At 36.1% G+C, this 14,112-nt stretch overlaps 1 protein-coding gene across 1 annotated transcript; it reads left to right on the top strand.

The window, feature by feature from the left end:
- Window positions 1–12,259: 12,259 nt before the first annotated feature.
- LOC130470739 (uncharacterized) lies at window positions 12,260–13,768 on the top strand. Its single transcript, XM_056841260.1, has 2 exons — window positions 12,260–12,443; window positions 12,705–13,768. The coding sequence occupies exon 2, from the start codon at window positions 13,002–13,004 to the stop codon at window positions 13,563–13,565; it is 564 nt and encodes a 187-aa protein (XP_056697238.1). The 5' UTR covers window positions 12,260–12,443; window positions 12,705–13,001; the 3' UTR covers window positions 13,566–13,768.
- The last annotated feature ends 344 nt before the right edge of the window (window positions 13,769–14,112 follow it).

Here is a 14,112-nt window from a genome sequence, read left to right as displayed (position 1 = left end):
ATAAATCAATTTCAACGCTGAGGCGGGTGAATTGTTGTGCTGTGGATTTGTCAACACGAAGAACTTTCCCGATTTTTGATCCAATCTTGTTGAGGAAGTTCAGATCAAAGTATTCGACCGATATATTGGGTATGCGAACCCAGGCAGTTAAGATACGAATGGGGGACTCATCTGGAACAAAATTGGGCACCCATTTCCGAATTGTTAAGTAATTGTCATCAATCATCCATGGTCCTTGTGTTAACACATACTGACAATCCGCAGAGTTTGTGAACCGGGCAATAAAATATTTGCATCCTATGTCAGTAAGAGACAGAGCTCCCTTAATACTCCATTTCTTTTTCAGCCTCCTCATCAAACCCATATACCCAATGTTGCCATCAAACATTTTGATTATGAGGGAATTTTTCCATGGTTTCCTCATCCGGCGTTTTTCTTCCTTTGTCAGAAGAATGACTGGGCATCTATCATCGTTAAGGACGTCTTCTGGTGTTGTGTCATCGTCCGAAACGTCATCCTCCTCGTCCACATCACAATCCATCTCCATCAGGGATAGAGTGTTGTTGGTGTTGTCTCCTCTAACCATGTCCCTAAATGACATTGGTGAGGAATTCGGGATGGGAGGATTATGGAGATTTCCCCCTGGTTCCATAGGACTTGTTGTTTCATTTCTGTCCTCTTGCATAGCAGCATCTTGTGGTGAATTCCTGTTAAATATTAGATGTGTAATCTTCCTTTTGTGTTTCTTATTAGAACGTTGAAGTTGGTCTTATTCCTCTTGTGACTCTTGTTGCGATTGGGTTTCTTGGTTTTCTTGCGCTCTCTCCATTTTTTGTTCCAGAGAGAGGGGAAGATGGTGTGAGTGATTAAGTACCTAATGCCTCTTTTAAGTATTAAATAAACACAAAATCTTGTTTACAAAGGTTGTACAATAATTTATTGTACACCAAGTCCAATTAACAGGCCTGCGTTGGACTCACACGTGTGAGTAGGATTCAAAATCGTCGTTCTCTGTTCACTCTTTTTCTCCCGCGTTCTTTTTCTTTCTCTCTCCTCTATCTCTCTCTCCTTCTCTCTGGCGATTTTCTTCGATTTTCTCTGCGATTTTTTTGCTACTGTTTTCTCTGCGGCTGTTCTTCATTGATTCCACTCCATAATCAAGGTTAGTTTTCTTCTTTTTGTGTGTTTTTCTCAATTTATTTTCGTAGTTTGGTATTTTGCTATTTAGGTTTAGAAATTTTAGTTTTGATTTAGGTTTTTTAGTATGTTTTTTCACTTATTGTTTGCGATTAGGCTACGATGATTTGAATGTTATGTATATTGTTGATTTAGATGTTACAATTTTTAGGGTTTTGATTAATTTTCCTCATTTAGTTTTCTTGGTTTATCTTCCTGTTATTGGCACCTTGCAAAGGAGATTGTTAGCAATTGATTGGACTATTTGAGTCTTTATTATGTCCTCTATTGCAGGTGATTGATTAATATGATGAGAAATCAGAGGTTGCTGATTGACTTAGAATCAAGGTGAATATTTGGGTCCTTATGCTCTCTGCATTACTTTTCATCTTTTCATTTTTTATCATGCATGTATCTCAATCAAATTGGTCAAAGTTCTCCTGCAGAAATTGAATAAGTAGAGCTCATAGAGTCACATTTTACATACTTCGTACTAAATAACATGAAAAGAGCACCAACGGCTTTTTACTTTTTCTTGATTAAATTTGTTTTTCGTGATGTATGGTTGGTTATAACTCTTGTGAGAGTATGGTCTTACGATCTAGTACGAAAAGTTAAGAATATCAAATATAAAAGTTAGAAATATTAATAGAAGTATAAATTCGTAGTAAAAGTTAGCTTTTTTCCATTAAAAGTTAGCATTCATGTAGTAAAAGTTAGGTAAGTTGATATAAGTTTTCCTTAACTTTTACTATACCGGAGCTAACTTTAGGAAAAACCATTTTACAAATTCGTAGGAAAAACTATTGTCGACTATAACCCTTTACACTTAAGGGCTGCCAAACTTGGCATGTTATACCTGAACATGCAATCTGTTTACATTTTTACCTTTCTTCAGCTAATGTGAGTCATACAATCTGTTTTATTCTACACTTTGTAATTTATGTGTTAAAGTTGTGGTTTTGTAGGTTAAAGTTATAGAAATTGTTCTAAAAGTTAAGACAGTCTTCCGTCATCTCAAACCTAACTTTTACTTTTAATAACTTAACTTTAACTGCTAAAAATCTGACTTTTATATTTCTACCTTTCTTCAGCTACTGTGAATCATCCAATCTATTTATTGCAGACATTGTAGTTTTCTGTGTTAAAGTTGTAGTTCTGAAGGTAAAAATTAAAGAAATTGTTCTAAAAGTTAAGACAGGCTTCCGTCATCTCAAACCTAACTTTTACTTTTAATAACTTAACTTTAACTGCTAAATGTCTGGTTTTATATTTCTACCTTTATTCGGCTAATGTGAGTCATGCAATCTGTTTTATTCCAAACGTTGTAGTTTTCGTGTTAAAGTTGTAGTGTTGTAGGTTAAAGTTATGAAAATTGTTCTAAAAGTTAAGACAGTCTTCCGCCATCTCAAACCTAACTTTTACTTTTAATAACTTAACTTTAACTGCTAAAAGTCTGACTTTTATATTTCTACATTTCTTCGGCTAATGTGAGTCATGCAATCTGTTTTATTCCATACGTTGTAGTTTTCGTATTAAAGTTGTAGCGTTGTAGGTTAAAGTTATGAAAATTGTTCTAAAAGTTAAGACAGTCTTCCGTCATCTCAAACCTAACTTTTACTTTTAATAACTTAACTTTAACTGTTGAATGTCTGGCTTTAAATTTCTACCTTTCTTCGGCTAATGTGAGTCATGCAATCTGTTTTATTCCAAACGTTGTAGTTTTCGTGTTAAAGTTGTAGTGTTGTAGGTTAAAGTTATGAAAATTGTTCTAAAAGTTAAGACAGTCTTCCGTCATCTCAAACCTAACTTTTACTTTTAATAACTTAACTTTAATTGCTAAAAGTCTGACTTTTATATTTCTACCTTTCTTCAGCTACTGTGAGTCATCTAATCTATTTATTGCAGACATTGCAGTTTTCTGTGTTAAAGTTGTACTTCTGTAGGTTAAAGTTAAAGAAATTGTTCTAAAAGTTAAGACAGTCTTCCGTCATCTCAAACCTAACTTTTACTTTTAATAACTTAACTTTAACTGCTAAAAGTCTGACTTTTATATTTCTACATTTCTTTGGCTAATGTGAGTCATGCAATCTGTTTTATTCGAAACGTTGTAGTTTTCGTGTTAAAGTCGTAGTGTTGTAGGTTAAAGTTATGAAAATTGTTCTAAAAGTTAAGACAGTCTTCCGTCATCTCAAACCTAACTTTTACTTTTAATAAGTTAACTTTAACTGCTAAAAGTCTGACTTTTATATTTCTCCCTTTCTTCAGCTAATGTGAGTCATGCAATCTGTTTTAGTTCACATATTGTAGTTTACTGTGTTAAAGTTGTAGTTCTGTAGGTTAAAGTTACGAAAATTGTTCTAAAAGTTAAGACATTCTTCCGTCATCTCAAACCTAACTTTTAACTTTAACTGCTAAAAGTCTTTACTTTTACATTTTTACCTTTATTCAGCTAATGTAAATCATGCAATCTTTTTATTTACCACCTTGTAGTTTTCTGATTTAAAGTTGTAGTTCTGTAGGTTAAAGTTATGGAAATTGTTCTAAAAGTTAAGACAGTCTTCCGTCATCTCAAACCTAACTTTTACTTTTAATAACTTAACTTTAACTGCTAAAAGTCTGACTTTTATATATTTACCTTTCTTCAGCTAATGTGAGTCATGCATTCTTTTTATTTCAAACATTGTACTTTTCTGTGCTAAAGTTGTAGTTCTGTAGGTTAAAGTTATGGAAATTGTTCTAAAAGTTAAGACAGTCTTCCGTCATCTCAAACCTAACTTTTACTTTTAATAACTTAACTTTAACTGCTAAAAGTCTGACTTTTATATATTTACCTTTCTTCAGCTAATGTGAGTCATGCATTCTTTTTATTTCACACATTGTACTTTTCTGTGCTAAAGTTGTAGTTTTATAGGTTAAAGTTATGGAAATCGTTAAAAGTTAAGAAAAGTTTTGTACCAGTCTACTTAGTATGCAAATGTTTGAACACTTAGGCTATTAGCTCAAATGGTAGAGCAATGTGCATTTATGTACATGGTGTGGGTTCAAGTCCCATATAGCCTACATACTATTGGGTTGTGTTTTGATATACCGATAAATGACTAACAATATAATTAAAGTCATCCCTAAATTGGTAAAAGTTACCCAAAATGCCGACTTACATTTTAAATAAAACCAATAGCCTATGTAGGATTTGAACCTACATCTCCGCGCAAGTTGCACGGTGCTCGACCAGTTGAGCTAATAGGCTTACAAAAATAAAAACACACAGGATCAGGGATAACTGCATAAGCTAGTCTAAGGTTGCTTCAAAGAAAGATGACAGATCCTTTCACAAGATATTCTAAGATCATATCAGTTGGCCTTTCTGGTAGAGTCAGTTTTGTTGAAATATATGGCAGATATTTTTTTCCCATCCATACTAACCCCAATTCCCCGCTTAAAATTATATGGTAATTGGTAAGTGTTGTAGTTTCTCATAAACCGATGTTGCTAGTTTTAAGAATGCATCTAACATACCCATTTGGCAATACTGCTTCAAGGATCATCTATCACCCATAAAGTTTAATGTCTGACATGTTTCATTTAATTTTTTTTTTACATATACTCTGCCCAATTATGAGCAGAACCATGATGGTACTGAGAGGGGAAAAAACAACAGTTTACAAGTTGTTTTAATGTGATCAGGTGGAAGAGGCATAAGGGGAGCAGCTGGCCACAAGGATACAACAGCAAAACCTTCCCCCCTTTGGCATCAGCATGAATAGAAGTTTTCTTACGGACAACGCAGGGCAGAAGAACTCGATGCTCATATGTTTGGACTCTTTTTCTGTCTTTTGTGCGCTATGGAAGCTTCCCCTATCACGCTCAATCCTCATAAGATATATGGATTCTAGTTGGTCCTTAACATCAACTTGGGCAGCATTAGAAAGAAAAAAGAGAGGTGCAACTACCATATGTAATCTGTGTATCGCAATGTCACACAATCTCCAAATAAACTTCTATTGAAACTGCACAATATATATAGCTGATTCCATCAAAGCTAGTACATGAAATCACCCCAATTAACATTTATGTGAGCAAACTTCTGTTTGCACTTCGTACAGCAGTCCAGCTCCGATTATACCTAAAAAGTAACCTCGAAAAACCGACCTCCAAAACAAGCTCACACCTTCATGTTCTTTATGTTCACAGCACTTTTGATTCTCAAATAAGCCCATACAAGTGCATCTTTTTGCTCAATTAGTGTCTCACAACTACTTTCCAGAATCCTCAATGCAATTTAGCAATATCAATCAACATATATAATCCCACCTAACAAAACCAAGCTCGAAACCTCCTATTTCTCAATTTCTCATGGCATTTAGCGATTTAACCCATAAATCAACACTTAAAATACAACCCAAAAAAATTCGTAAGTTTTTATTATAAAATCTTCAATAATAAATAACATAAAGCGAGTACGAAAAATCGAATTGCATAAGACTAGCCAACAATAAATTGAAAATCAACCCAGCAAAAATATGAACACAAATATTAGAATTTCAATTGCAATTCCAACAAATGAGAAATTAACCATTGCAAAGAGGTAAGAGTAAAGATAATGACCTGAAGAATTAACAGATGCAGGAGATGGATGCAGAGAAGAGATCTGGCTCTACGGCGTCTAATCGGAGAAGACGAGGTGAAGTTGGCGGAGAAACGAGGGTTTTGACAGCAAAGAGAGTTTCCGGAGAGAGAGGAACCTCTGGAGGAGAGAGAATCGAAGCAGAGTGAAGAGGAGTGAGATGAATGCCGCCATTTTTGTAAAAGCTTGATTGTCTGGTGTTTGGGGTGATGAGAAGAGAGAGAAAGTGAGCATGACTGTGTTGTTAACCATTGAGACAATGCGTGCAAATTTGAGTTTTTTCGTGATAAATTTCGCACGTGTGAAATATTGGTGTACGTTAATATTAACGTACACCTGTTGCGCGCAAGACCGATTGTTAAATAAAATACTTCGTACTCCGTATAAGATATTTTTAGATGGTCATAAACAACTACCCCTAATTAGAGCAAAAATCAGTCTAACGGGTTATATCAAAAGATTGTACACGTTATAAGCAAAAGAAAATCGGAACCATATTCAATTAGATGATCCTCTTGCTAATCTTGGCTGATACAAGATTGTCTAACCAATTCACAAATCACAACTCCTGCTCTTCATTGCAAGGTCAGTTATCTTTGATTTTCCCTCTTAATTTTATGCAAATCCTATCATATAGATCAATATTTTCCTTTGATAGATAATCCTCTTAGTTATTTCCTTTCCTTAAATATTTGTACAAGTATAGGTAGTTGTACTGCGGAGTATAGTTTTTGGAACTACTCAATGAGACATTGTTAATACTACCTTCATTTTTTGTTTTACAAACTTCTATAAGTTGAATACTTTTGTTTTAGTCAAGACTAATTTTATTTTAGTTAAGATTAAAATTGTTTTAGTTAGTACTGAGATTGTTTCAAAATCATAACTATTCGACTCATAAGTATAACTATTTTTTTTATATTACTTCTTCAGTTCTTAAATATTAGTCCTGTTTTGACTTTTCAACTCGTTTCAACTCAATATTTAAACGTAAATATCTCCAAATACGTATGTTTGAAAAATATAAAAATTTAATATTGTTAAACTACACATTAAGACGAACAAAATAAGATCTCACATTAATATGTTTTGAAGTACGTATTGGAAAGAAATTAGAAGATTTTCTTCAATTGTGAATAGTGTCAAGATTTCAAATTAGACTAATATTCGAGAACATAGGGAGTATAATTATTTAATTAATTTTGTTACACAAATTCTTATTTACAAAGGGTGTACAATAAATATTGTACACCGAAGTAAAAGTTAACTCAAAATGTTTAAAAGTCAAGCTTATATGTGTAAAAGTTATCTATTTTTTAGTGATAAAGTTTTTCATTTCAGTAAAAACATATTTCTTCAAAACCACTAATAATGTATAAAATTAATCATTTAATCATTTCTATCAACTTTTTTTTTACTAATATAAAAGTTAATCAAAACTAGGTTAAAGTTACGAAAAAATGGGTAAAAGTTATCTTGGTTTACAATAAATTTATTGTACACCTAGTGCGCAAGACCTTTTAATTGTTATTCAATTAGTTATGTCTATATTCCTATTCTTATTACTTATACTTTTATTACTTTTAGTTATATTTTACTAATAATGAAATTTATTAGTAGAAGTCAATACTATTATTTATTATTCAAAGAAATTTTTATTCATGTTGAAGTGTCAAGAAAGTGAAGATTATTTATATGTGATCAAAGTTAATAGTTGTTCAACCAAAGCATGTTGTTTAGTAATTCTAAATCATTGTGCTCAGTTTTTTTTATTCGTGTTTTATTCCTTATGTTTAGGCATGGGATATTTTTTGTTGACCCTATGACGATTGACGAGCCATATTTTACACTTGTAATTATGGTGAGAAATCATTAGGTGTCAAGAAGGAAGAAGCATATATTGCAGGTTGGAGAGCGAAACACGTAAGAGTAAGAGTAAGAGAGAGAAACACGTAAGAGTAAGAGTAAGAGAGAGAAACACGTAAGAGTAAGAAGCATATATTCCTTAGCTGTAGAGAGAAACACGTAAGAGTAAGAGTAAGAGAGAGAAACACGTAAGAGTAAGAAAAGTTTATTTTGTTCTTTGCTTTCCGGCATGGAGAGCGAGGGTGCTCCTGTATAGCCGCCGGATTCATGCATCCAGGTGGACGAGGATTCTCCAATAGAGAAATCTGTTCCAAAGCCAATCATCTCCTTTAGGGAGGCTGTAGCATCATCATCGCAATGGTTTAAGGAAGCCATGAAGATAGTGGAAAACTCCATGGAATGGGAGGATGTTGAAGATATTCCCCCAGAAAGAAATTTGGTGGTGCAATTCAATAGGATGACATTGAATAGGCTTCGAGCTCCCTGGAAGCTACTCTTAAGGGTAAGTGTATGGGTCTCCAAGTGAAACCTAGTTTAATGGAAGCAAGGGTTCGTGCGATGTGGAGAATTAAGGGGGCTTTGGAGGTTATAGATTTGGGCAAAAATGTCTTCATGTTTCGTTTCTCAATCCAAGATGAGTACGAACGCGCATTATTTGGTGGTCCTTGGTTCATCCTTGACCACTATTTAATGATATCAACATGGAAGCCTAATTTTAGGCCATCAGTTAATAGCTTTGATCACATGTCTGTTTGGATCAGATTCTCGGAGTTGCCGGTGGAGTATTATGACAAGGAAGCTTTATTTGATATTGCTCGAGTAGCGGGGAAACCAATAAAGGTGGACTACGCTACGGATAAGCTAACTAAGGTAAGATATGCAAGAGTTTGTATCGAGATCGATCTCAGAAATCCCCTGGTTACGAAGGTTTGGGTGGGCGGTGATTGGAAATTTATTGTGTATGAAAATATAAGTTCCTTGTGTTTTGAATGTGGCAGAATTGGCCATGAGGTCATGAGATGTCCTTCGAAGATTACAGTGATGAATGAGAAGGTGATAGACAAAGATCAAGTTAATAATAATGATCAAGATCGTATTAAGAATAATACAAGTGGAGTGGATCAGCCCAATATTCAGAACAAAGGTAAAGGAAAACAAAATGGGCTGGAAGATGCTTATGGCCCATGGACCGTGGTTGTCAACAGGAAGAGCCCAAAGGCACGACAGGATTTCGGGAGGGCAGGAATTACAAATAATCGTGTGAGTAATGCCCGTATTAATGAATATGGGAAGGCTAATGGATCTCTTAATGCAAGAATTAATTACTCATCCTCTGCTAAGCACGCTTCTAAGCCCGCAGTGGTAAACCCAAAACAACCTATTGAAAACCGTAATCCAGGGATTAATTCCTCTTCTCCCATTATGCAAGTGGGCACTAGTATTTTATTAGATCCTTCAAAGAGTATGAAGGGTTCTGAAGAAGTTTCTCAACACGTGGAATCAGATTTCCAACACTTGGAGGTTCCCAAGTCAGTGAATTCTAAAGAATCTGAAAAGTTACCTTTTTCCTTCTCTTCATATGTGGTTAACCAGGTTAACACTCCTCCAGTTTCCCCCTCTTTTGAAAATCATCTTGTTTCTCTCTCCTCTAAAGAGCTCCTAACTCATCCAATGGTTATCAATGGAGAACAAGTCGAATCATCAACATCAGAACATGCTGAGACCGCCGGTGTTCACATATCGGAGAAGGAATATTCCGCCAAGGAGCAGGCGTCCATCTCAAACTCCGAGGCTGTTGGATCTTTTTCCGACGTCTCCATCAATGAATTTGGGCCATTCATCTCCTCTCAGGCTGAATTCAAGGATGGAGATGGAAAGTCCTTCCAGTTTAAGGGAATTTCTATGGAAAGGGGAGAATCTCCAACCAGTCAGCCCGTTGATATGGAGGCCGAGAGCCTCCCTTCCTCCACCTCCTCTGCAGCCGCAGTTCAACCCGAACTGGCCGGACCCTCTCTTTCCGAGAATGACGTTTCATCTTCCACCTCACCCTCAGTGGGAATCAATGCAGTATCATCAGGGCGGGTCGCCGGTGCAGCAGGTTCAGGATCAGGGGTTTACTCCACCAAGAGGGGTGCCGATCGAGCCCTTGCGCTTCGAAAGCAGAGGTCACGATATGGGTCGTCGCCATATGGCAATGTTTGTGACGGTGGAGGGTGTGGTAGGTTGTCAGGTGGAGGCAAAGTATTGGTGGCCGTTGATCGATCCAATGATGATTCGAACCTTACTAGCCCCAATCAGGCTGGAGGATGTGGTAATGATGAATATGACGGAGCAGTGGCGGGATTGGCAGGAGTTCTTCCTTCCAATGATCCCAGGTCCGAATGATCAATCACGGGTTACTCTTCAACGTCCCCTACCAAATTTATCCATGAAAATTTGTGTTTGGAACGTTCGCGGAGCCTCAATGGATCAGTTTTTGGTGCATGCAAGAAATATTGTGGATGTGCAGCATCCCACCATCTTTATCCTTTTGGAAACGAAAGCAAATGAAAATCGAGCTAGGGAAGTTATGATCCAATTAAATTATAACGAGTATAGGGTGGTTTCGTCAACAAGAAGAAGGGGTGGCATTTGGTTATTATGGAAGAACTCGGTGGATTGCCCTCTGTTTTCAGCAGGTTCGAATCATTTTAATGCATTGTTTCACTTTCGTAATAACAAATCAGAGGTCCTTATCACGGGTATGCACGCTTCAAGTACTCCGGGGACAAGGCATCAGCAATGGAGAGACATGCAGAATAATCTTCCACCATCAGAAACCCCTTGGTTGATGGTTGGGGACTTAAATGAGGTTACGGGGCCGGCGGAAAAAAGGGGTGGTAGACCTTTTCGGGGAAGTCAATGTCAGGACCTCAATAACTTCATGGATTCGGCTGGTTTAGTGGATTTGGGGTATCATGGTTGTCCTTTTACATGGACCAATGCCAGGGATGGTGAGGAGCTTATTAGGGAGAGGTTGGATCGTGCCCTTGCTAATTCGCCATGGCTGGATCAATATCCTCACACCAAGGTACACCACTTACCTCGTACTTATTCTGACCATGCACCCATTTTAATTAATTTAGATAATCCTATTATTCATGCTAAATTTCCGTTTCGATGTAAGGAAGTATGGCTTAATTATCCGGATTTTTAAAATAAAATTGTAAGTCTTTGGAACCCCCCTAATCATGAATTTCTGATAGGTCAACAAAATTTCGTTCATAATATTAAAGGCTGGAATCAGAATATTCTTGGGAATTTAACCTTTCAAAAGAAAAGATTGCTTGCTAGAATTAATGGGATTCAAATTGCACTTGCTAAATATAATTCTAGTTTTTTAATAAATTTGGAAAAACAGTTGCTTAAGGATTTCAATGAGATTTTACTTAAGGAGCGAATTATTTGGGCTCAAAAGGCGGGAATTAATTGGAGGAAGTTTGGGGATTATAATACTAAGTATTTACATATTATTGCAAAAGTGAAAAAATCAAGGGGGAAAATTTGCTCTTAAAAATGACTTAGGGGAGTGGATTACTGATAATGATAATTTAAAAAATATGGCCTCTTCTCATTTTCAAAATTTGTTTAAAACCACCCATAATTTGAATTATATTTCATGCATAGAATACAGTAATGTGTCTCTTACTAATGAGGACAGGGCTTTCTTGGACCTTAGGCCATCTATGGAAGAGGTCAAGCAAAATTTATTTTCAATGGATCCTATTAAAACCCCGGGCCCAGATGGCATTCAGGCTATTTTTTATCAAAGGTTTTGGGACGTCTTGGGTAAATCTATTACTAATTTATGTATTAACTGCTTTTTCTAATCTTTCAGATTGTGTCTCCAAACCAACTTTTTCTCCGCTTTTTAGAAATCTTTTGAAAGGGGGGGATATTTTTAAAAAAGGGTTAATTACCGGCATCGAAAATGGTCTTTCTACCTCCCTTTGGTATCATCATTGGGTTGGTGAGGGACCATTGTATATGGTTCTTTCAAAGGAAATTCCAGACTCCAAATCTCATTGGCGTGTCTCTCATATTATTCGGAATGGAAAGTGGGCTCTGGATGACATTAGTCATTTAATTCCGCAAAATATTCAGGATCAAATTCTAATCTTTTAGATTGTGTCTCCAAACCAACTTTTTCTCCGCTTTTTAGAAATCTTTTGAAAGGGGGGATATTTTTAAAAAAGGGTTAATTACCGGCATCGGAAATGGTCTTTCTACCTCCCTTTGGTATCATCATTGGGTTGGTGAGGGACCATTGTATAGGGTTCTTTCAAAGGAAATTCCAGACTCCAAATCTCATTGGCGTGTCTCTCATATTATTCGGAATGGAAAGTGGGCTCTGGATGACATTAGTCATTTAATTCCGCAAAATATTCAGGATCAAATTCTAGCTATCCCCTTGGCCAGGGACTTAGACATAGATGATTACATTAGATGGACTCTTTCAAAAAATGGGATATTCTCTATTAAATCGGCCAATTTCTCTTCTATTAACCTGAATACCAATAATAGTTTAAACAATTCCTTTTCAAATTGGAAATCTTTGTGGAAAATCAAATCCCCTTTTAAGTACAAAATGCTTTTATGGAATTGTATTCTTGGGATCTTGCCAGTTGCTGAAAAAATCTCCATGTTTATACCTCATATTTCTTTGGTTTGCACTAAATGTCAGTATGCTGCTGAGAGTCATCTCCATCTCTTTAGGGATTGTACGGACTCCAAGGTTCTTTGGTCCTTTATATTTGAGAGGCTCCCTATCCCTACCTCATTTAATTTTTCAACATTTTTTAATTCAAACTGGGAAAATTGGATTTCTTATAATCTTTCTAGGGATCCCAGATGGAAAACAATGTTTAGTGTGGCCATTTGGCATATATGGAGAGCTAGAAATTCAGCTGTGTTTGATCTTAAGATGAGGCCTTCCTTTCGGTATTTAACAGTTTTTATGTGGATTGGCAATGTACTAATTAATCATGTTTTGCAGACTGATGATAAAGGAAAGCAGAAACAAATTGCAGATCCAGAACAACATTGGAAAGCTCCTCCACAGGATTTCCTGAAGTTGAACACTGATGGGGCTTGGAAAGGTTTAAAGGAAGCAGGAGGAGGTGGTGTCTTTCGCAGAGCTTCAGGGTCTTGGTTTATGGGTTATTCGTGAAAATTCAATGCTCCTTCTTCCCTAGCAGCCGAGTTATTTGATATTAGGGAAGGATTACGTTTGGCCAGGGATTTAAGGATTGAAAAACTCGAGGTGGAAACAGACGCTTTACAGGTTAGGAATATGATGGAGACTGTTGCAGATCATGCTCATCATCAGTTAGCTCCGGTGATTGTGGAAATTTCAAGCCTCTTAAAAAGGGAGTGGGTGATTAAATTTGTGCATATTCCTAGATGCTTTAACAAGGTGGCACATGAGCTTGCTTCTATGGCTTTAATAATGAAGGAGGATAACAAAATTCATGTCAACATTCCTGATTATGTCAAGGATACTTATGAAGCAGATCTGAAAGCAGTTAATCCAGTGTTTGCTCATCAGATTTCAATGGATATGGCTACACTAGTTAATGATATTAATGGTTTTGGGGGTTCATCTTCAACCAGTCATCAAGGTTCAGCCACAGCAGGGCAGATTGTGTTTGGTTCGATTGTTTCTTCCATTAATGCAGCCATTGCCATCAATTCTGATGATCGAAGATTCAATACCTCAAACTTGGTGGATGTTCCTATTTCTTTTGAACCGTTTACATTCAATGGATCTCGTTTCAATTCCCAAGCAGTATCAATAACAGATCTTAATAAGGAAGTAGCAGTTGAAGATAAGGAGGAGGGTGAAATTTTGGATTAGCAATGTGGGTAGTTCTGACTTATCTTTTGGAATATAGACAGTTGTATGGTTGGCAGCTATTGTATAAGTTTTTGTTTCCTTTGGCTGCTCTTAGGTTGTTGGGCTTTCTGGTCTTGGCTGGGTACCAGCTAAGGTGTTGTTGTTTGGTTTCTAGCTCTTTTGGTCTTTTGGATTGTACATACTATTAAGCTAATATAATTTCTCCCCTTTTGTGTTAAAAATAAGGTTTCAACATTTAGGTTGGCCAGTGTTGAGTGATTTGTTAATGCTTTTGATAGGTTAAATTGTACACCTATCAAAGATAAACCTAAAGTTCACCAATTAAAATGTAGTTAGGAAGCCAGGATAGAATCCACATGGAAATAATGTTCTTTACTATTATCAACAAAAGGTCTAGACTAAAAGTAACTAGGAAATTTGGGATTTTTATATGTTAAACGAAGACATGATATAAAAGAAAGAGATCGATATCAGTAATAAAAAGTCTAGGACAATGGTTCACAAAAAATGCAATACAGGGAGTTCTCTCGAATCGAAATTTCCCTTA

Source organism: Spinacia oleracea, chromosome 3, assembly GCF_020520425.1.
Source record: "Spinacia oleracea cultivar Varoflay chromosome 3, BTI_SOV_V1, whole genome shotgun sequence".
Lineage (NCBI taxonomy): Eukaryota > Viridiplantae > Streptophyta > Magnoliopsida > Caryophyllales > Amaranthaceae > Spinacia > Spinacia oleracea.
Note: the sequence above shows the minus strand (reverse complement) of the source record. Positions and strands in the feature narration are given on the sequence as shown.

What these genes read in the sequence shown, in the direction of transcription:
- LOC130470739 (XM_056841260.1), top strand. Translation starts at nt 13,002, where the DNA reads ATGATGGAGACTGTTGCAGATCATGCTCATCATCAGTTAGCTCCGGTG.